This window comes from Squalius cephalus (assembly GCF_949319135.1).
Source record: "Squalius cephalus genome assembly, chromosome: 7".
NCBI lineage: Eukaryota > Metazoa > Chordata > Actinopteri > Cypriniformes > Leuciscidae > Squalius > Squalius cephalus.
In genome coordinates this window covers 34,495,635-34,519,686 of record NC_137128.1, presented here as the reverse complement: position 1 = coordinate 34,519,686, position 24,052 = coordinate 34,495,635, and the positions used below count along the sequence as shown (strand labels likewise).

Sequence of the window (24,052 nt, the reverse complement as noted above, 5' to 3'; positions counted from 1 at the left end):
TTTGGTTTATTTGCCTTCCTTGTTTATGGTAAGCTTGTTTGTTTCACTTGATACTGGTGGCTGATGGTCAAGATAGAAGAAGGTATACTAAAAATACATAAATAATGTGATTTATCTAAGCATCTAAATCGTTAATTCTAGGCAAAAAATGTTCTTTGACTATATTCATCATATATGAACCCTATGGTTAACATTTATGTGCAGTTGTGTGGAGATTCTGATTAATGAGCAAACAAGGTGCTATAATCAGAAAATGGAAGAAATTCAGCAGTTGGAAAATGCAGAAGCTATCGCCATTAAACAGCTCAAGCTCAGGAGACAGAACACGGTAATAGAAGCTTCACATGCTTTTGCAATATATTAAAAATTAATTAGTACTTTAATTAGCATGGACACATTAAATTGGTCAAAAATGACCGTATATGTTACAAAATATTTATTTTACAAATAAGTGCTGTTCTTTTCAACTTTCTATTCATCAAAGAATCCTGAAAACTGCATCATGGTTTCCACAAAATTATTTGTCAACATTGACAATCAGAAATGTTTCTTGAGCAACAAATCAGCATATTAGAATGATTTCTGAAGGATCACGTGACACTGAAGACTGGAGTAATGATGCTGAAAATTCAGCTTTGCATCACAGGAATAAATTACATGTTAAGATATATTCAAATAGAAAACCTTTTTGTTTTTAAATATTAATACGATTTCACAATACTTCTGTCTTTACTGTATTTTTGATCAAATAATTGCAGCCTTGGTGAGCATAAACATTTAAAAATCTTGCCGAATGGTAATGTACATAAGATTTCACACTTTAAGAACAGTTGTGAAATAAGCATTATGGCATTAGCTTCATGACATAAACCACACTAATAAATCCTTATGGGTTTTCCAATTATTCTGAAATATGCAATTTAGCAACCCATTACACCTGTTAACCTTTAACTGTAGTGTAGATGCCAGGGAATGTATTTTGTAGTGGAAAGATGATACTTAATGTTCTGATTAATTAAATAATGTTTTCATGAAATATTGTGCAATTAATACTTTCAGTATGTGGTAACAATTTATAAAGGCAATAAACCACTCAAGGCTCTGTTATTCTGAATATTGTCTTAGCCGTGGGTGTTTCAGACACCCCATCACACATCCTGCCTAACTGTGCTCATAATGGAGCAAAGCCTCTCGTACTTTATTGCTTAAATATATGTGCCATTTCTAGTCTAATATTTAGCCCCTTTGGTATAGCAGTTTGCAAAGTGCTTCTCATGATCTCACTTTCCATTTAGATATATGAGCGGCCAAAATTAGTTTCAGATGCCTCCTCAATGGACAGAGCTGAGCTTGAAATCGAAAAGAACCTGCTGGAGAAGATCAAGTCCATTAAGAAAGAAAAGTGAGTTGAAAATGCATGTTTAACTTCTTATTTTTTCATTCATTGTTAAGTCAACAAATTTTTATTGTCTTATAGCACAGTTTTAAATGTGCTTCGATCACAGTGAAGTTGTATCATTTCACTTTTGCATTTTGATTTTATGCTTTCAAACTTAGTTTATAGAAGTTTATAGTAGTCTCTCTAATTGTACAGTTCAAAACTCATTCTGTTTGTGGTTTAGGAACAATTTGGCCTTCAGACTGCCTGAGTTTGACCAGGATAGCTCTGATGCGGAGAACATGGACTCCGAATCATTGGTCAGCTCTGAAAGTCTACTAGAAGATCATTTTGTGAGTTTGGACTTGGGAGGTCAGTACTGAGGTACAGAAAATTTTAAAATACATTATGCTTGAATGCCCTGCACGTTCTACGTTCAAGAGGGCTTGGATTCGCTGTTCTTGTGGTGAGCTGGTTATTGTGCTTGTTGTTATTTAACCTGCTGTTTCTCTAACCACGGGTTTGCTCTGCTGCTTTTATATTAAATATACGAATGTTTGTATATTTGGTTATTACATGATATTTGCATGTATTTAGTCCCTAGTGGCTAATCCAAGGCATCTATTTCAGCGAACACTGCTTTGAAGGGCTCCAAGCCAGAGAATTCTGCTAAACCTCCTGATCCAACACATGATCCCAAACCAGGGAGCAAACAGCCTGCTGAGGACCGCAACCAAAACCATTCCACCTCACGACGAGATGTCCAGTCCATGTGTGTCATCCAGAGCCAAGATGTCTCAGAATCCCTCACCACCTTTCCTGCAAGTAATCAGGGCAAGAGACGATTTTCAGACCTTGACATTCCTTTTATAGATGAGGATGTTTGACAAAAATTAACAGCAAAAAATCTATGCAAATATTTGTCTTTCCTGCAACTGTTCAAGCAACAATCATTTTCTCATTTCTGATCATAAATAAAATGCTGGATTCATGCATGCTGTCTTAGAACACCTGTTGTGTTCATAGAATACATTTGTTTAACATTTTTTTTAAAAGTAACTTTAAAGCCATTATTACTTTGTATCATGTTTTGCTAGGGTTATTTAAACATTCTCTATAATCTTGGCAACATTTGTAGTAGGTTTATAATATTTTTTTAATAGCTTTTTTCTTTTGTCTAATGCAAGTTTTTCTATGGACCACATTGGAGTGGAATGGGCCTTATATTATTGTTTTTATTGCCACAAGTCATAGTTCTTTATTTTTATCGCAAACAGGGAACTGTAGAGAACTGTTATATTCTTTATTGGATTGTCCCATTAATTGTTTTCTGTGAAATATCTGTATGTGGTGTAAATAGTTCTAAATAACAGAGCTTTCCCAATTAAATCAAATCTGATGAGTCCCCTAATATGTGAATATTTTTTTTATTGTTAATTTTTTTTCTTTTTCTTTTTTTTTTCTTTTTCTTTTTTGGAGGAGATTTGAAGATGTTGGAAATCATACCATTCTTGCATGCCAAGATATGACCATTTTTGTTGACAAAAATGCAGTCATGGCATAAAAACTGATCACCCATGAACTGTGAATATATATCTTGCTGTAGTGTGTACCTGGCCACTCAGGAATCTCTGTTAATGAGCAGACAGACAGTGCTGCCAAAGCGTTATCTACAGAACCAGTAAAATGCTCTATACCTTTCACAGATCTGAGACCAACGTTAAATGGCATACACCAAAAATAAATGGCAATCGGAATGGGATAAGTGATTAAAGTCCCTGCAATTAAATCTTGATGTTGAGACAAAACATATTACCTTTTAATAATCGCTGGGATCAAGTCATTTACACACTATGCTGGATAGTACACTCAAGATTCACACGTAAGAAAATTCACCAAAGTGTTCATCTTGTCAGCATCCACTGTCCATTTAAACATTTTGTTGGACTGTAATACTTCAACCCCTTTGAGGAACTTGTTTTACTCTGTTGATACTTTTGAAAAGAATTCCAAGAAATCCAAATGTAGTCTTAAGGTTTTTTGAACAAATTAATCTTAAACATCTTAGTTTTATTTGTGAATAACTAAACCTGGCTCTCACTATGAACACAGACAAAGAAGCTGGTGTGGCATTAAAAAAAGGAGAAAAAATGCAGTTATCAATGTCAGATTTAAAGAGGTTGTATCAGCAGTCAATTGACTTTTTTTTTTTTTTTAAAGGAATCAGTAAGAAAAGGGTAGTATCATAATGCAGCTGTTTTATACTGTTGTTAGGACTGTATGGATATATTCTGCTCTAGTGAGGAGAAATGGTTACAACAGGTGTGTTAAAGTAAGCGAATATTGCATATTGTAAACTAGAAATAAAATGTTGTTCAAGAAGTCTGTAAATCTTGACTGTAATCGGTTTTATTCTATTATGGAAATTTAAAACAAATTGTTTTGCCGTTGTCATTTTATAAATCCAATATAAAGTTCCAGCACAAAATTATTCCCAGAGTTTTTTGCCTGACAAAACCGCTTCTGCTCATGAGGTAAGTAACACAATACAAACAACACAACAGTCAGCAGTTTACAAGACAAGGATTCCTCATTGTTTTGGGTTCACTCGCACGGACGATGTACTCGGCCAATGAAATCGCGAAGAAAACCACTCCCGTGTAAAACTGACCAATCAGAAACCTGCGTTGAAAAATATGGGCGGAACTCCCGAGAGCGAGAGCTGAGGACAGGAAGTCGCGTATCTTAGCGTGGATGCTAACGGTAAACTGTAATATTTAGCCACACCTCGCAGGTCCATCTCCCACAAACAAGAATGGATATAAGTTAACGATGACTGGAGAGAAAAAGAAGAAAAAGCGGCTGAACCGCAGCATTCTTCTAGCTAAGAAAATCATCATTAAAGATGGAGGCACTGTGAGTAAAACATTTCTTTGTGGCAGTTAGCCATATGCTAGTCAGGGCTAGCAAGCTAAACCAGTGTTTTTACAGTATGAGCTGTAACAACTCTACACTGAGTGTCATTTCGATTGGCAACCTGGCAGACACTTTCTGGTGTTTTCATCTGTTTCGTGATGCAAACTAATAACTGTTATATCTGTACTATAAGGAGAAATGAACAGTAATATTTGAGAGACAATAGTTTCATTAGACAGACAACAGTGAAAACAACAAGCCAGCTGGCGAGAAAGCTGGCGTTTTGACATCGAGAGAGTTATCTTGTGTTCAAAACCTGTATATGAAACCGAAAGCTTGGAAATAGGACAATGAAGTAAGATAAATAAATAGTCTTTATGGTGAGCGTCATTGACAGAATTGGGTGTCCCGTCAGGATAGAAATTAATATCATTTTTTATGACATGTTCTGTCCGACAGTGCACCTGACGTGTTCTTTATAAGAATGACGTGTTTTTTATAAGAATGACGTGTTTTTGGTTTACCATGTCGTTTTGGTTGTGAACTTTAGAAAATAGTCGATTCGCCCTTAAATGTCAAAACATCTCCTAATGGGCTAGTAGTTGCCTATGTATTCACACATGGTATAATTTATCTGTTGTCTATGCCATCATTGTCCTTTTAGGAAACACCTGTCAAGACCTGTCCTTATACTCAAAAATTGATTAAAAAAGACAATAAGGCCAATGAGTAAGTTGACATCAATGTGTTGTAAACTTCTGTCCACAAACATGAATGTAAAGAAAACGAAACTCCCGACATTACGTTCCCAAATGCAACAAACTATACATCTTTAAACCACAGCCTTTGATTTTATAATCACAATTTGATAAGAGGCATCACTATTTAGTAAGTAGGCTAATTATGCAGCCCCATTTGTTTATTTTAACGTTACGTTTAATTAATGATTAGCATTTAATCAACTCATGTTTGGGAAACTCTGGTCTAATATTTAAGTGCAAATAAATGGTCCATTTGTACCAGGCTAAATTATATGCTTGCTCTGAAAGTAAATATTTTTACTTTGACCTCTCCTCTGTAATTTAAAAACTCGTCGTGTTTTCATGTAGTGTAAGAGGGTTTTACTCTGTGCCATAAACAGGTTGTACATTACCAGAGGTTTCTAATCATTGACTTATTGTACAAGTGATTAGCTTGGGACATGGGTTGAACACTATAGCTTTATGAATCAACAGCAGCTCCTCAATATCATTATTGATATCTTGCTCGTCTCAAATTTAATGAGCTTTTATGAATACATTACAGACTGTACAAAGAGAGATGTGTATGTTGACGTTGTGTCAAATGTCTGTTAACCTGTGTAGTCCTTTCAGGCTTTGTTTGCACTGTTAACTGCTTGGGCACAGGCCACGACTCGTTCTCTCCCCCCCTTTCTAATGATCCGTAGCATTGTGTTCAATCTGCAGGCTGTTAAACTTATTTAGTGCGGGCTTTCTTACGGACCATTAAGTGACTTCCGATTTTCAATAAGGGTTTGGCGAGGTTGTTTTGGCTGTTTAGGGGTTGATTTAGGGCCAGGCATCCATCTAATATTTGTTAAAGTGAAAGCTTTTGCGGTACACCAGATAAAGAGCAAATAAATGTGAAGTAATAAGTCTGTCATTGTATGCCCGTTGGACCCTGTTATTGCACACTATGATGTTGTTTATTTAATGGTAATAAAGCATATGTTATGGAAAAAAAAAATGCTTATGGTCTGTAATGTGTTTCATGTTTTCTCTCTTTGTCCAACCTTTCTCCTTATTGCTTCTTTATCCATGTTCTTCTACATTACTTGCTGTATTTTGTTTGTTTGTAGTAACACTAACTCCTCCTTGTTTAGCCACAGGGGTTTGGAGAGCCCAGTGTCTACCATGCAGTGGTGGTTATTTTCCTGGAGTTCTTCGCCTGGGGACTGCTCACCACTCCCATGCTCACGGTAAACCAGTTTTGCTTCGTCGCCCTCATTCACAGTTTCAGATCAGAGCGAATTACGAGCCATGAATGTTTGCATTCATTCTCCCTTCCTTTTGTATCCATAACAAGGAGTGACATTTCCCATCGCCCAGATCCGAGAAGCCTCGTACAAATTTATGAATAAATGAATCCTGATCAAATGAAGAGGGCAGAATGATGCTCTTTTAGTTGATGAGGGATGCATTGTGTTGGCTGAGTATAATTGACCAAGCGATATTAAAACAACATCAAACAGTGTCATGCTAAAAATGACCTTTTTATTCTGAAGGCTAACTGGAGGATTTGTCAGGCCACAATGGTTATAAATGAAGCCGAACCTGTGATTTACTTTGTAACGTAGTGCCAGTTGTTTTTAAGCGGACCAGCATGATACTGTTGTTGACACTGTATCCAGTACAGTCACAGCATGCTACATGATCCATGGCTCTCACTGTAACTGTTTCCTTACATTTACACTGCATGCAAAGTGGAATTGCTGTTTCCTTTTGATGAATAATGCATGAGTTGAAAGCAGTTTTGGGTTTAACTCTTTCTGCAGGTCAGAGCCCCTTAGAGTGAAATATGGTCCACTTAGGCCAAGTTCAGTACATTTGAATATATTTCTTTATATGTATATTTGGTCATATATATATATACACGTCTGTTCAAAAGTTTGGGGTCTAAGATTTTTTTTTTTAAATGTTTATGAAAGAAGTCTCTTATGCTTATCAAAGCCACTTTTATTTGACTAAAATGCAGTAAAACAGAATTTATTTGAAATGCAAATCTTTTGTAACATAATAAATATTTTTACTCACTTTTGATCAATGCAGTGCAGTCTTGCTGAATAAGAGTATTTAATCTTTACTGACCCCAAAATTTTGAACGGTACTTTGACCCATTCAGTTTACTGCTATTAAATTCAGGTATCAGATATTTCCAGCTTTGTTTACTTTGTTTCTAGGGATGTACTGTACAGTACATCTGTTACCATATCAGTATCTGCAAATATTGGCATTGGCATCTGTCTGTTCTGCGTTTGTTCAGCAGAATGAATTTAAACATTGTAAAATTTAAAATGGTCGAACAGAAAACAGAGCTGTGAACACAACCGTACTCTTTATTGATCAATGAAAGAATAATAATTACCTGAAATATTGACTTAACTAACTTTTTTAAAAAAATGGTATCCGTAACTTCTATGGCACATTGCAAAAGTACTAAACATTTATGCATCATTTCTATTGTACATTGTAATTTTTTGATGTCTGATTTCACACTGTTGATCAGTGTCAACACAATAACACTAGTTTAGGGTCTATATGCTTATATGCTATTGCTTATATGCATGCATATTACTAGAATATTGGCTGTTTATTAGTAATTATAAAGCACATATTAATGCCTTATTCTGCATGGCCATATTCTACATCCCTTAATCCTACCCAATACCTTACTAGAGAAAATACTTATTTTACATTATTACAAACAATAAGAATAACCGTTTGAGTGAAAATGTCCACATTTTAATAATAATACATTTTAATAGTCACAAAATTTTGTTTTAAATATTTCAAAATCCTAAAACTTGGAAATAATGTTTTAGGATTTTTAAATATTTAAAACAAAATTTTGTGACTATTAAAATGTATTATTATTATTAAAATATGGACATTTTCACTCAAACGGTTATTCTTATTGTTTGTAATAATGTAAAAGAAGTATTTTCTCTAGTGGTCAGTTTTTGAGGCTATATTATTGACTTTTGGTAGTGGCTAAAATTTAAATAGTCCCGGATAAATTGCTTATTCATTTTCCTTATTTCCCAATGTGGGAGGAGGATTTGCATTTAGTTGGTGCTGTTGAGCCAGAGAGTCGCCTCAGTGCTCTTTGCTCTGGGCTTTTATTTGATTAGCAGCCGCTGATACCGAAGCACTAATGAGCCTAACGAACCCTTCCAGATGAACGCTGCACTGACAAGACTTATCGTCTAAGCTAGTGGCACAGTTTTGCTCTTTCAGATAGTGCGATCGAGCTCTGCTTCAGTGCGTCCTAAAATCTGAGTGCTCAGCTGAGTGTTCAAATTAACACAGCAGGTGAAATGTGTTCACATGCTTTGTTTTCATCTCTCAACAGAGCGTAGGAACATTCTGTTCACAACATTCATTCTAATGTTTAGAGTGGGGCATAGCCTGAATTTAGTGATTAGAGGACTAGCTGTGCAGTTATAGAAATTTTTGTGCAAAAAAATTGTTTTTAGCCTATCAGAATTGAACATGCCACTGTATAAGTAAGGCATATGCCCTCTTGGACTGTTGACCTCTTGGAACTGAAGACTTTCTTTGAATTTGTATACAGGTTAATTGATTTGTTTCCCAGTCATAAGAGAACAGATCTCTTTTGTACACTTATGTAAAACATTGACACTTGGATACAGTGTGTTTAATGATTAATCAAGCCGTGGGAATCATTGCTCCAGTTAGAGGTATGCACCTGCCTTCAACGGCAATGACTGATCTTATGCTCAGCCTTAAATAGAAAGCAGATCAAATCTCAGAATGCTCAAGTAACATTTGTGTTTGCATACAGCCTTGCCTTGTACTTGCCTTGTTATGGCTCAGTCAGTTCTTTGCACATTCAAAACAACATGTTTTGTACCATGGTGGTTAAGCAAAAACAAATGACACTAGTTTATGTGGGAATGGATTGTATAATGGATTATATATATATATATATATATATATATATATATACACATATATATATATATATATATATATATATATATATATATATATATATATATATATATATATATATATATATATATATATATATATATATATATATATATATATATATATATACAAAAAGCCTCCAAGTCTATCTAAAGTTTTTGTTTAATATTAACATTTTTATCAGGCTCCTATGTATAGGTTTCTACCCAAGTACTGGCATTTTTGAATGGGCTGAGGCTGGGATTTAGTGAGTTTGAAGTGAAAGTATTTGATGAACGTATACTATGTGCAGAGAGCATTCACTCAATATTATCATCTCATTTTTGACAGAGGTGGCTTTTAGAGGCTTTTGCATCGGAGGTCTTCATATATGTTTTTTAGTGATTAATTGAAATCTGTAGTTTAAATAAGAGACTTTTAACACATCTTTGTCTCTTATACTCACAAGAGATGGAAGAATCTTGAAATTAGTCTAAAAGTGCATTAAAAAATTGTGATGTTCATTTGATGTTGCTTACTTTTAGAATGCGATGAAATCAGTGCAAATATATTTGATGTATCACCCAATCCTTATTGGCAAGTGTTGGCCAGTAGAAGTACTTCTTTGATGCGCTCTGCCATGGAGTAAATCTAGTGAATCATTTACCTAGTTATTCTGTACTCAACAGATTATCTGTTTATATGTACAGCATTTTATGGTCAGTCTGTTTTTTTGTTTCAGGTGTTACATCAGACATTCCCTCAGCACACATTCCTGATGAATGGACTTATTCATGGTGTCAAGGTAGGACATTGATTCCAGCCATTCACGTTTACTCATGCTTTTCCACTTCTCCCTTTCTGATGTGACAAGAGATAAGAGTCATGATTAGAGCTAGCTACTCTTACATTGCCATGTTTATTTATGATAAATCCTGGTCATACAGTGATGCCCTTGAATTTGGTGAAGTGGGTACAGAATTTTCCATTTTCAACCTCACCGATAAACAAGATTCTGCAATCCAACCGGACCCGGATGTTACTGTGAAATTTTAAGATCCAAACAGTTTGTCAGATCCGGTCAGGCTCTGGTTGCAGTTGTTTTTTGAAACTTTCAGATTATATGTGCCATTTAAGGAAATTATGTGCTTTTGTATTCACTCAGGGCCTGCTGTCTTTCCTGAGTGCTCCATTAATCGGTGCTCTGTCAGATGTGTGGGGCCGGAAGTCCTTCCTGCTGCTCACTGTGTTCTTCACCTGTGCTCCCATCCCTCTCATGAAGATCAGCCCATGGTAAGCCTATAGCATGAAACAGTTGCCTAACTGAGACAAACAGTATATTATTTAAATGTGTCTGTATGTATGTATGTATGTATGTATGTATGTATGTATGTGTGTGTGTGTGTGTGTATATATATGTATGTATGTATGTGTGTGTGTGTGTGTGTGTGTGTATATATGTATGTGTATGTGTGTGTATATATATATGTGTATGTATGTTATGTATGAATGTATGTATGTACATTTATTTTTATTGTATTAATTTTTTGGAACATTTTGAGAAGTAAAATTGTACGTCATGATTCTACTGAATAAAATTTTTGCCCTTTTTTTGTGTCCAGGCAGGATCTGTTTTTTAATAGACTATGTTTATGCAATATTTAGTTTCTTTTTTTAAATATATATATATATATATATATTTAAGAAAGTATTCTATTTTTATTTTAGTACTTCAGCTTATTTCAGTTAGTTTCTAAGGCAACATTTCTAATTTTCATTTAAGTTTTTCATCTAATCTTTAAATTTTATTTTATTTCAGGTTTATTTAAATTAATGGAAATTATTTTTAATATTTTCAGTTTTCGTTAACAAGAACACTGTTGTTAGCTTAACCCTACAGTGTCACAGTCATTGATTTATTGACAAACTATATGATTTGTTCATATTATCATCCTAATTTAATTTTTTATTTTAAACATTTCAAACTGTCTAAATGTTTTATTTTAGAATTAATCAGATATTTTTTTCTGGTATTCTTCTCATTCTCGTTGTCTGATCTTACAGGTGGTACTTTGCGGTGATCTCTATGTCTGGTGTGTTTGCGGTCACTTTTTCTGTGATCTTTGCATATGTGGCTGATATCACCCAGGAGCATGAAAGGAGTACAGCATACGGCCTGGTGAGCAGACGAACATGACTCATGATTTTTTTTTATCTTTTGCTGTAACCAACTTCACAGTAGCTGTGTGTGCAAAAACAACGCCGGATATTGGTTTCCTGTTATTTTGACAGCCGTCTGTGGTTTCCCTTTTGGCCCTGCAATTAAATTAAGGTGTTAATTGCATCATTGCAACATTTTTCTTGTGGTCAACGCAGCTGATTGATTTTAATATTTATTTTTCCCACAGGTGTCAGCCACTTTTGCAGCCAGTCTGGTGACAAGCCCAGCGATCGGTGCGTACCTGTCAGTGGCGTATGGAGATACATTGGTGGTGATCCTTGCCACGGCCATTGCCCTGCTAGACATCTGTTTTATCCTGGTAGCGGTTCCCGAGTCCCTGCCTGAGAAGATGAGACCGGCCTCCTGGGGAGCCCCCATCTCCTGGGAGCAGGCAGACCCCTTTGCAGTGAGTCACTGATGTCTATGCAAGTACAGTCATGGGGATGCAATGACCCTTGTCTGTCACATGATAAGGTTTTTGATACCTGATTGATGGTCTAGTTTTAGGGTTGAGATAATTGGTCAGATAACTGACTTATCAATTAGTTTTAATTTTAGTTGTTTCATTTTTTGTCGTGTTGCTTTAATAAATTATTTAATACATACATATACACTGCCATTCAAAAGTTTGTGGTCAGTAATATTTAAATTTTTTGAAAACTTTTCAGAAACTATGCATTAAATGTATCAAAAAAGTGACAGTCATTTCTAATGTTACAAAAGATTCCTATTTCAAATAAATGCTGTTCTTTTGAACATTTTATTCATCAAAGAATCCTAAAAAAATGATTATGGTTTCCACAAATATAGTAAGCAGTACCACTGTTTTCAACTGTGATGATAATGAGAAATGTTTCTTGAGCACCAAATCATCATATTAAAATGATTTCTGAAGGATCATGTGACATTGAAGACAAGTAAGCTGGCAAGTAATGATGCTGAAAATTCAGCTTTACCATCACAGGAATAAAATGTATTAATATATAAATATATTAAAAATAGAAAACTGTTATTTTAGCATTGTAATAATTTTGCAATATTACTGTTTTACTGTATTTTTGATCAAATAAATGGAGCCTTGGTGAGCATAAGACTTAATTTAAAAACATTAAAAAAACGACCACAAATGTTTAAATGATAGTGTATATATATGTTACATTTATATTACTTTTATTATTATCGTTACTATTATAACATATTTTAGAAGAAATGTCGTTTTGCATGTTCCTACTCTGTTTGCCTTGTTGCCTCAAATCAGTACCATTGTGAATTCCATTTTGGGGAGAAAAAAAACCATGAGCAGGCATTTGAAGAAGAATGGCAAAGATGTCGTCTGTCACTTATTAAATGAATCATGCTGCTGTGCTCCTGCCCACTCATTCTCTCTCAGTGTCTTCCTCCTTCTTTCTCATGCTCAATCTGTGACTTTTTTGTTCACAGTCCCTGCGTAAGGTGGGCCAGGACTCCACGGTTCTCCTGATCTGCATCACAGTCTTCCTGTCCTATCTGCCTGAGGCTGGACAGTATTCCAGTTTCTTCCTGTATCTCAGACAGGTACAGTGCACTGCACACCTTTATATCGATGACACAAAAACACACAACTGAAACTCCTTTTTATTTAGTGGCATGGTGGATCTCTGAGGTTGCTACTACTGCATGAATATGCTTTGGCAATTATGCAAACTCTCAAACGTTGTTGTTGCTTAAGCAAATACCCAAAACATGAGTCACATGTCTGTGAGTCATACCTCACCTAGGCTCCCTCACCCTCCAAGTAAACAGTTAGAAATAACTTGAGATAGTCATGTGATGTTTAACTCACTCAGCTTCTGCAGTAGTTAAAGGGCATCCGTTTTGCGGAAGGCATTTTTCCCATATTTCAAAACAGAGATTTGTTTGGTTTTGTGGATGCATGTACACAATGCTTAGAAACATCATTATGTAACACTTTCTTTTCTTCTACTGTCAGTTTGACAATTACTGGAAATTAAGCAGGTCTAAATAAGGAAACAGCATGAACGACACTGTATGCTGTTGATGTTAATGGGATTTATATTAATAAAATCAAAAGGCTATTTCACACCAGTGTTGCTATCGTAACTAATATTATTAAAAACATTTTTGTTGATTGAAATAAAGATAAAATAAAATGTGAATATTAGATGAAAAAAATGTAAACAAAAATAGAAATGCTAAATTTTCAACTAACTGAAATGTTTTAGTTGAAGTACTAAAATTACTAACTTAATAAAATAAAACCAAAAGCACAATAAAATTAAAATTAAATGAAATATTAAGCTAAAATTAAAACTTTTGGTAAAAATATAAGAATTAAAGCTATTTCAAAACTATAATAGTATCAAAATAATACTGAAATAACGCTGTTTCAGGCGATTAGATTCACTGGTATGTCGGCCGCTAACTAAAAACGCTCTGGAATTGAATGATTCAAATCTTAATTGAAATATGTTCTTAAACTGCCAATTTTGAATTCCCAGGTCATTGGATTTACATCAGAAACAGTTGCTGCCTTTATTGCTGTGGTGGGAATCCTGTCCATCTTGGCTCAGGTTGGTTTTTCAGGATTTTTTTCCACCCCTTCCATTGTGAGTTTGTACCGCCTGACTCTGAGCAGCACAGCGTGTGTTCATTCATACTAATCGGCTCACTGTGCGAGTGCATCAGGCTAGGGGTGTGCGATACGACCACAGTCCAAATCATTGAGGAAAATTACTCAAAAATATTGCACAAAATATACATCGCATAAAAAAGTTGTTTTTGCTTTACATAAGGTTTTATATCATCAAAATTTGAGACCATTGAAATTAATTCTTGTCACCAATTTCAATATCACAAAAAAAAACTAGCCTACATAAATTGTATAAAGTAATCAAATGTATAAAAAACTGCCTATCTTCAATGTGTAAATTAAATATACATTTATACCTGTTAACATGTGATAAAAAAAGTGATTCAGTCAAGAGCTTTGAGAGATTTTCTCTTTTGTTGTTTGATTAACATTAATGACACAGACGGCAGCATGTTTATTAGGCTGCTGTCACTTTAAGACTAAATGCACGGCTCCAATATACTGATATACACATGCGTTTTCTTTCTCAACTGTTTATGTTCACTTAAGACATGAATGTTTACAAGGATACTTGCAGAAACGGGCATTTTGAGACATGCTCACGCGTGTTATAAGCAGCGGCTTCATGTGCGGTGTCTCTCAGATAGCATGCACATATAGTGAAATGAGTTCCCTTTTGCTGCTTATTGCGTTTCAACGGTTTAAAATACATTTTTTTAGACCGCAATGCTTAATGCATGGAAGCTATAAGCTTTCGTCACCATACAGCACAGCAACGTCACGTGAGCATAACCGCAATAGAGGCGATAGTCCAAAATCTCTACCAGTTGACAAATTTCTACTGGTTAATCATGTCTACTGTTAAGTAACCCACCCCTACCTTAGGGTGCTAGATTGTAAAGGGAAGCCAGTGAAGATTTGCAAAGTAATGATTTATGTCTCTGTGCAGACGGTTGTCCTGGGAATCCTGATGCGTTCCATAGGGAATAAGAACACTATCTTGTTAGGCCTTGGCTTTCAGATCCTACAGCTGGCCTGGTATGGCTTTGGCTCCCAGCCCTGGTGAGTTGATCATCTAGAAAGTAACCCACTAGAGGGCAGCAAACTCTTAGTTAGACATGGTACATTTCAAATCACAGTTTGTAATTGGACTTTTTACTTTAAATCACTTACTATAGTGTTTCATAAGCTATATTTAAAGCACTTTACCAAGATATTTAACAGCTAGTTACTGTTATGAAACATTTTTTGTTGTTGTTGATAAATGAAGAAAATCAATGGATTTCATTCAAGATGGCATGTCCTGCTTATGTGACATTTTATCATGCCATTACAAGTGTCTTTTGGCTAGAACTCAAACAAACATGACCTCTGCAGTGTGTGTTTTGGATCAGTTCATGTTCCCGAATCTAGTTCCACATGCACGTGAACTGAAACCGATTGAGAGTCTGTGTGTGTGTGTGAGAGTCTGATGGTTTATTTTTCCCTTAAGGATGATGTGGGCCGCTGGAGCTGTTGCTGCCATGTCCAGCATCACCTTCCCGGCGATCAGTGCCATAGTGTCCCGCAACGCAGACCCTGACCAACAAGGTGAGACACGTGCAGCCATACACAGAACATTTAGTTTAGCCACAGAATAATTATAAGTCACTGTTTACTGTTATTTCCTGGAATATTTAATTCATCATTCACTGCATTCTCCGGTCAAAAACAAAGATAGTTTAATGTTTCTGTATCACTATTTAGTCTCTTCTTCCATAAAAAAAAATCATATTAACTGGTTGATTTTTCATGCCTATTTATGTATTTGGTAGCGTGTAAAAAAAAGGATAATATATAATCGGCCAGTGCAGAACAAACCCCTTCAATTTATTTTAACCTGGTAATGACTGTCTGACCTTATTACATTTTTGATTTAGGGATGAACTGAATTTTAGTCGATACTAATAAGCTCATTAATTATTTTCATGTTATGGCCGATAGGGAAAAATGATTGTATATTAAATTATTATATTATGTTATATTGTATAACATATTATTTTGTTTAAATAAATGTAAAATAATACACTACTAAAAATAATACAAAATATTTTAAATACATAAACAACTGCTCAAATGGGGTCGGTAAGATTTATTTAATATTTCTGAAAGAAGTCTCTTATGCTCAAGACTGCATTTATTTGATCAAAACTACAGTAAAAACTAGGGCTGTGTTGAAAAAATCGATTGTAAGTTCAAATTTTATTTACATTCTGATAGAGATGCGCGGTTGGCGGTTACAGCCGCGGACTCCGCGGATAAACCGTGGATCGGGCGGATGACGTGACGAAAAATTGTATTTTCGGATGGGTGGCGGGCGGTTAACCAATCAAATAAAAAAATATATGCATACATTAAGCGGATGGCGGGCGGGTGCTGTTTTGAAAATTGGTCAAAAACGTTGGTGCGGACGGATGAGTTTTGTGATGCGGTTGAAATAATAGCCCATCCGCGCATCTCGTTGTCTGTTTACTGTGAAGCCAGTAACCAACAATCTGTTTACATTTGCACTGGCTTAGAACAAATGTGTTCTAAATGTTGATCATTAAAATAAAAAATAAAGGTGCATTTGCATCTGAACTGTAGCAGCTTTTTGGAAAATTCTTAATGTCATTTTTAATAATAGGCCTGCCTACATCAGGTTCGCGTCTAAATAATCGGTCTACTGCTGCTGATATACCTCTGCGTCCTCGGTCGTCTACACCAGTGCAAGTTTGTGAAAGCAGTTGTATCAACACTCTGGAAGGGGGATTGTTCTTTACAACCACCAATACTCCATTAATTTGCATATATAATAATAGTATCAATATGTTGCATAACTACAGTCCTGTAATTCAGGTAACAGCTGGAAAAAAATGCTTTAAAAAAAAAAAAATTATCTAAATCTCGAAGATCGGATCGGATCGGATCGAATCGAATAATGATAATCGATTCAAGATCTTGAGAATCGGAATCGAATCGATTCTTGAAATTTGAATCGAAACCCAGCCATAGTAAAAACAGTAATATTGTGAAATTATTTTTATTTAAATATTTATATATGTTCAGTGTTTCCCACAGAATTAGATTCTATTTGCGGTGGTGTGTGGTGTTTGGGGGGGGGGGGGGGGGGGGTTATTAAGTTAAATATATCGTGTGTATATATATATATATATATATATATATATATATATACATACACAGGGTTTTTCCTGGCTCAAAATGAGGCGGAGGTGGTAAAATCCTAATAATGTATTTTAATAATAAGGTAATTAAATTAGTATTTTTCATAGATCATCATATAGCCTAATGTGTTTCCCACATCATTTTTGTGGGTGGAGCTCGGTACCCCTGGGGGGGTCCGGGGGCATGCCCCCCCGGAAGAAAATTTTGTACATTTTAAAGATAAATTCATTAATCTGGTGCACTTTGAGTCACCCGAATCCACTGTTAAAAATAAATAATCCACCCGCAAACCGCCCATATTCTTTGATTTATATATCTGCATCTGATCATCACATTACAATTATTCAGATTCTCAGTGTTAAGCATGATAACATGGTAACATATCACATTGAAGTTGGCTAATTAAAAAAGAACATTTATTTAAAATAAAAGTTCTTCTTTTGCCAAAATTACATTTCCTTAATAGCCTAAACAGAGACTTTACTCCAGGGTTCACCAATCTCGGTCCTGGAGGGCCGCTGTCCTGCAGAGTTTAGCTCCAACCCTAATTAAACACACCTGAACCAGCTAATCAAGGTCTCACTAGGCATACTAGAAACTTTCAAACAGGTGTGTTGGAGCTGGTTGGAGCTAAACTCTGCAGGACAGCGGCCCTCCAGGACCGAGATTGGTGAACCCTGCTTTACTCCCTTCAAACTTAAATTGTCAATGTTTCATTACATCACTGTTTGAAAACACTCGGGAATCATTTTTTGAACCTTTATAAAAGGCATTTTTTCCCCTAAATGTTTGCTCCATCTTTCATTTCAAAGTCTTAAATTTGATCAATATATTCAATTAAAATAATAAGACACTAGGCTGTTTCCAATCAAATTAAATAATTTACATTGAAAAATTATAACTGTATTAAATGAGATTATTTTAAATACTTTTGAATATACAAATAAGGAATGTTGAAAAGAATGATAGGCTACTTTATGAAACTAAACCGCCAGTAGGAGGCGGCAGGCGACCGTCTTAATGAGCGAGTCATTGAGTCATTCATTCAAACGATTCGTTCAATCGGCTGATTTATTCAGAATGAAGCAGTTTATGAATAGTTAATTGAATCTTTGACTCAACTGATTCGTTAAAAACGCTGAATCATTCAGTAATGAAACATGGCTGAGTGTTGCTGTGAGATTCGCTGTGGTTCTGCGGTGATCTTTGTTTGGAACTATTTTCGCTGCTGAAACAGAACAAAAACAGTCATTGCATCTAAAATGTAAGTGACTTAATTTTAACTATTTGTTTATTGAACTGTTATGAAATCAGTCTCGGTTTCAATCTTGATGGCATTCAGGAAAACAGCTCTCTGGTCGTGTGTCGCGTTTCTTAACTATAATATGTTATAAATAACTGCGTGAGCCTCAACAGCGCAACTTTGGTACATTAGGTAGGACTATATCATTATCAACTATATAGGCTATCAATCGCCACTTACATTAAATGAAATAAAACAGAATCATCCTCACGGTTTCGGTGATTCCCTAGTTATTTTTTATTTTATATTAAAAATTGTTTTAATCAGGGCATTTGTCCGGATTGGCTGCAATTCTCTCTCACTTTTCCCTTCAAAAAAAAGAAAAAAAAACACACGTGTCCTGGACACAGTCTATGGTCCCGGACAAGCGTTACTCGAGCCCTGATATGTTTTCCTTGATTTGTTTTCCCTGAAGAGAATTACGTTGTTGAAAACGAAAGTAAAAGAGTCACGCACGTTCATTGCGTTTTACCGTGATGCGAGTTCCATGTCTTTATTAAACTCAACACATTATAATGATTTATCTGTCATCCACCCTCGATTAATTGGAATGGAATGTTTTTATTACTTGGCCCGCCCGACCCGCGGATTATCACTATACGTTTTGAGAATGGACACAAGCGGTAATCGCAACAGAACCGTCACGCTGGGAAAAGTGTATCTGACCATGACATTAAATCAGGGGTGGGGAACCTTTTTCCTATCAAGGGCCATTTACAATTTTTTAACATTCTTTAAGGGCCATTGTAATGAGCAGGGGCGTTTCTAGGTTTTAAAAACATCAGGGGATGAGCCCGAAATATCAGGGGCTGGTGGTGGGTAACAAGATAACATGATTCGATACAGAGAATAATGTATATTTTAGGCCTATATGCAGGGGGGCAGACTGGTTAAAAAATTCCATCCTGGCACTGAAGCCGCACCAGCCCATATTACCACACACACACACACATTCAAATGTGAGGTAGTTAGGGGGGTTCGGGGGCATGCTCCCCCGAGAAAATTTGGATTTCTCGGACCTACATATGTGCATTTTAAGGTGTTTGAAGGCCAACATTTTTTGATAACAATAGCTTTAAAAACATGTCAGTGGGCAGTAGCATAAATTATTTGTCAAGATAACAGATTCTTAAACATGAGAATGAGGATAAATGTTGAAATGAATGATCCACACTACAAAATGGAAATGCAAAATGTTTCTGCTTATTGTTGACAATACACAATCACATATTCCAAACAGGAATGGCCTTAAATGAGAAATCTTTCAAGGATTATTTTGCATAGATGTAAACTTTTTAGCATTAAAGATTGGTTTCAGCAACTTGTTTCTTTCTTGAGTTAATCAATGTTTTTGGCACTATTAAATCAGTTCAATTAAATTTCAATTGTTCACTCATAAAGACAGTCACTTGTCACCACCTACTGGCTTAATGATGCAAGTTGTGCAAACACAGACAAGCGGTGTGATACAAACTGTGAAAAGGCTAATGCTGGTGAAATATTCCAACACATTCGAGGACCTTATATATATAGGCTACATATCAGAGTTAAATAGGAATACATTGTAATAATGTTAATCAAGCAGCCTAAATCACACGACTGCGCAGCAATATTTAAGCTCATTATACAAAGGAAATAATGCAGATCTAGACAAATTGGGTTGGTTATAGTTAAAATAATTTTTTTAGTCGGCCACACATTCCACTTGCTGTCGGCCACTTTTAGTCGGCTACTCATTCCACTTTAATACGCAAATGACAAAACAAAAGTAAAAGCAGCAGCCCCTCGTGGAACGACTACCACACACATGCACACGCAACACACACACGCACACGCAACACACGCACACACAGTAAAGTCCATGTCTGGTCCTCCGCTGTCTTCGTTCCGATCCTTTTATGCGCCCCGAAGCTGATCAGTGAGAAACTTGAAACCGATGCGGCGCCCAGGTGACTCATTAACTCTCGCGCTACTGGCCTCGCCCTGCTCTCACGGCTCGTGGACTCGTGCTGCTTGCCACTTTGTCTATTTTGTGTTTTCTATAACAGGAAAAGTAATTGCTGAGATTTTTGTTTCTGAAGTTTTTTTTTTTTTTTTTTTTTTTTGGGAGGAATTGACTCGCGGGCCGCATTAAACTGTTTCGCGGGCCGGTTACGGCCCGGGGGCCGGACGTTCCCCACCCCTGCATTAAATAGTTAAAAAAATCTGAATCAATCCGTGGCGGTCAGCGTTGATATTGTGGCGGGCCGCCACAAATTAATGAATGTATGGGAAACCCTGATGTTTTCTATTTTAATATAACGTGTAAGTGTTTCCTGTGATGCAAGGCTAAATTTTCAGCATAATTTCTCCAGTCTTCAGTGTCACATGATCCTTCAGAAATCATTTTAATATGCTGATTTGGTGCTTAAGAAACATTTCTTATTATTGTCAATGTTGAAAACAGTTGTGCTGCATAATCATTTTGTGGGAACAGTTATTCAAATTTTTTTTCAGGATTCTTTGATGAATAAAAAGTTCAAAAGAACAACATTTATTTATTTATAAAAAAAAATTTGTCTTTACTGTCAGTTTTGATCATTTTAATGTGTCCTTGCTGAATAAAAGTATTCATTTCTTTTAAAAAAAACAATCTTTTGAATGGTAGTGTATTATTACAATATAATATAGTAACCTGTTTGTTTTTGGGGGGGTTTCTCCCAACATGTGATTGGGAAAATACAGTCTCATTCAGTATGTCTCTTTGTCTCTGTCAGGTGTGGTGCAGGGGATGATCACAGGAATTCGAGGACTATGTAACGGTCTGGGTCCTGCGCTCTACGGCTTCGTCTTTTACCTGTTTCACGTGGAGCTCAGTGAAATGGACCCCGCAGAGAGCCCAGAGAAGGGTGCCAAACCCAACATGGCCAACCCCACAGATGAGGTGAGTGGTGATAAGACATAAGAAATCTCTCTCTATTACATAACATGCATGGACCCACAAATCTCTGTATATCATGCCCCTTCAGAGTGCCATCATCCCAGGCCCTCCTTTCCTGTTCGGAGCATGCTCGGTTTTGCTGTCCCTTCTGGTCGCTCTCTTCATCCCAGAGCACAATGGCCCCAACATGCGGCCCAGCAGCTACAAGAAGCACAACAATGGCGCGCAGAGCCACTTACACAGCTCGCAGGGCGGACCCTGCGAGGGCAAGGAGCCTCTACTGGAGGACAGCAGTGTATAACCCCACTGACGAGGGGGGCGGGCACGGATCCCAAACCCCCTCACAATCACCACCCCAACCTGCCCAGGCGCACATGAGCAGTGCACCTTTTTACAGAAGATCACCGCCGTCTCTTGTTCCCCTGCAGCTCGGAGGCAGAATGAGCTGTGGGAACTGGCGCACATATTACAAGTGCGTAACTGGGCCAACTGGGAGCTGACCTTGGCCTTGAGGAACAGGAAGTGGAGCAAAGGACATTTTGGCTGGAGGGAAATGCAAGCTGACAGTTGTGTGCTGATATGGACTTGGTGAAGGTTTTCCTCATTTTTATTGTTACATATTTTTTGTGTGTTTTTTTCCTCTCTTTCAGAGTTTCAATTGTATAAATGTTCCTCGTCCAAAGACCTGGTAACCGTAACAATAGGGAACGTGTCTATCGTGACGTTACAGGCTAACTTTTGATGTGCTGCTTTCTACTGGTTCTTCTTGGTTTTGTACTTAACAGATTAAAAGACGCTTCTAGGGAAGAGTGTGTCGTCTTTCCGAACCCTCAAGGAAATGTAACCAAGAAATGTCAGAAAGAAGGTCATCGGCGTCATTTCACACAGTCATTGCTGTTGTATCATGCTCCTTCAAACTTGTTCTTGTACATCAGATGAAATAGTTTGTACTTCCTCTCCCTTCCTCACAAGAGGTGTGTCAGAATTCCTGCAGAGGGAGTAAAAGTTGCCTTTAAGTGACTTTTCATCACAATTACCAAACCCAGATGAAGACTACGCTCTGAGAAGGGTCAAACGTATCGCTCCTGTCGGAGCCTGCGCATATTTGATTTTGGTTTATCGTCTGCTTCGCCACCAGAACCCCCTGTGAACGTCAGCACTGCCATGTTACAACAGGCTAGCAGGGTCACAAGCTTACTGACCCCATACCTAGTTTTCATATTATCGCAAGCACTGATGTGGGTGGAATAGCTTAAATGTGATTGGATGAGCATCGCTAGATCCAGTGAATCTAATATCACACATGCTGCTACTGTAGGGTGTACAAGGTTACAAAGTTCTGTGGTATAATACTATACTCTTAACGTGGTGTTTCTATTAGAGCTAAGCTTTTCTGGGCACGCCATTGTAATTTTAGACCCCAAATTTTGTGGCAGATTTCCATTTGCGGTGCTTTTTTTTTTTTTTTCTCTCTGGTGAGAAATTCTGAATACTTTTATCAGATCTCAACATTAAGGTTTGATTTTCCAGAGAAAACCTCAAGTGCATTCAGATCACTTTTTTAAAACCGATCTCTGGGTTTTGTTTGGTTTTAGGTGCCACTTTTTTTCTGTCTTTGTGCATTTTTATTCATTTTCTGGTATTTGTATGGTTTTCTTATTTTTATGTTACTATGAAAAAAAAATTTCAAGACAAATCCACGTATGTTCCACAGGCTTAGTCATTGTAACTTGTTTTTAGCTAACTTTTGGACCATTTGTGTTCTCTTACAGCATTGAAAACCATGTAAATGTTATTTAAAGGAGTTTTCCATCATTTTTGCATTGAGCTGTATGACCAAACTTGAATGGTATTCTTTGTCATATTCTCACCTTTTTTCTGTTCCTGCATAATAACTCCTTTCCACTAGCCACTAACATGCAAAGAAATCTGGTGTTTGCCTCAGAAAAAAAGCCAATTAATTTGTGCCTAAAATGTGCTCTAAAAGAATAGAAACAGTATATGTGAATGGTGAACTGGCTGTAAATATTAGGAACTAATGAGAAACTATTTATTAAAAGTTTATTGATATTGAAGTCTTTGTTTTCTTCTTCAAAAAAAAAATTATGAATCGTATTCTTACGGATTATTGTTGATTTTCTTGTAATGTTGTCAGCTAAAATAAAAAAATATTTCTTATATATTCTTAAGTCTCAGGACAAACATTGTTCAGGGTTTAGCAAATTGGAAATGGTTCAGACTAATATATTTGAAATCTCAACATTAAAGGTAGGGTAGGTCAGAATTGTCTAAAAAAACTTTTATTCAAATTTGTTTAAACTGTCTTTATATACCAATACATAATTAAAATGCAAGTACTCTGAAATAGAGAGTATAAAAAATTGAGTGACTCTAGTGTATTTAATCTTCAATAAACACAGCTCATTAATTCCATTCACTCCCACCTAAAAACGGGTGCGCGACTGCGCGCACGTGGGCAGAGCCAGTAATGGCAGCGGTAGTCATGGCGACGGAGAGTGACAGTCGCGCAAGCCAATCACTTGTTTCGTCCCGGTAGGAATTAATGAGCTGTGTTTTTTGAAGATTAAATACACTAGAGTCACTCAATTTTTATACTCTCTTTTTCAAAGTACTTACATTTTAATTATGTATTGGTATATAAAGACAGTTTAAGCCAATTTGAAAAAAAGTTCTTTAGACAATTCTTACCTACCCAACCTTTAACACTTGATTTTGAAAACCTCAAGTGCATTCAGATCACTTTTTTTTTAAAAAAAACTGATCTCTGGGTTTTACTAAACTAGATTA

General features: G+C 36.3%; 2 protein-coding genes across 9 annotated transcripts in view; both read left to right on the top strand.

Annotated features, from left to right (window-relative positions):
• The window catches only part of LOC307161432 (myosin IXb), a 29,171-nt gene extending 26,567 nt beyond the window's left edge, over positions 1-2,604 (top strand). For 4 of the 7 annotated variants that reach the window (XM_079876135.1, XM_079876133.1, XM_079876134.1 and 1 more), the window contains 4 exons: positions 205-328; positions 1,296-1,402; positions 1,623-1,750; positions 2,009-2,604. In XM_079876135.1, the coding sequence (XP_079732261.1) occupies positions 205-328; positions 1,296-1,402; positions 1,623-1,750; positions 2,009-2,265 (616 nt within the window). In that variant the 3' untranslated portion in view covers positions 2,266-2,604. Of the gene's footprint in view, positions 1-204; positions 329-1,295; positions 1,403-1,622; positions 1,763-2,008 lie in introns of all 7 variants that reach the window. The other 3 variants (XM_079876138.1, XM_079876136.1, XM_079876137.1) reach the window with 1 other exon arrangement.
• A 1,476-nt stretch (positions 2,605-4,080) lies between these two features.
• Positions 4,081-23,424, top strand: mfsd14a2 (major facilitator superfamily domain containing 14A2). Of its 2 annotated transcripts, none has more exons than XM_079877540.1 (12): positions 4,081-4,294; positions 6,177-6,272; positions 9,749-9,811; positions 10,172-10,299; positions 11,071-11,185; positions 11,415-11,633; positions 12,668-12,781; positions 13,726-13,797; positions 14,767-14,879; positions 15,310-15,407; positions 21,081-21,247; positions 21,333-23,424. In XM_079877540.1, exons 1-12 carry the CDS (start codon positions 4,211-4,213, stop codon positions 21,543-21,545), a joined length of 1,482 nt encoding a protein of 493 aa, XP_079733666.1. In that variant the 5' UTR covers positions 4,081-4,210; the 3' UTR covers positions 21,546-23,424. The 2 variants fall into 2 exon arrangements, with proteins under 2 accessions (XP_079733666.1, XP_079733667.1); XM_079877541.1 differs by having other exon boundaries at positions 4,127-4,294; positions 6,183-6,272.
• Positions 23,425-24,052: the final 628 nt, after the last annotated feature.

Coding starts and splice junctions, on each gene's coding strand:
- mfsd14a2 (XM_079877540.1), top strand. CDS start 4,211: ATGACTGGAGAGAAAAAGAAGAAAAAGCGGCTGAACCGCAGCATTCTT. Junction 10,300..11,070: donor CTCATGAAGATCAGCCCATG/GTAAGCCTATAG, acceptor CTGATCTTACAG/GTGGTACTTTGCGGTGATCT. Junction 14,880..15,309: donor GGCTTTGGCTCCCAGCCCTG/GTGAGTTGATCA, acceptor TTTTCCCTTAAG/GATGATGTGGGCCGCTGGAG.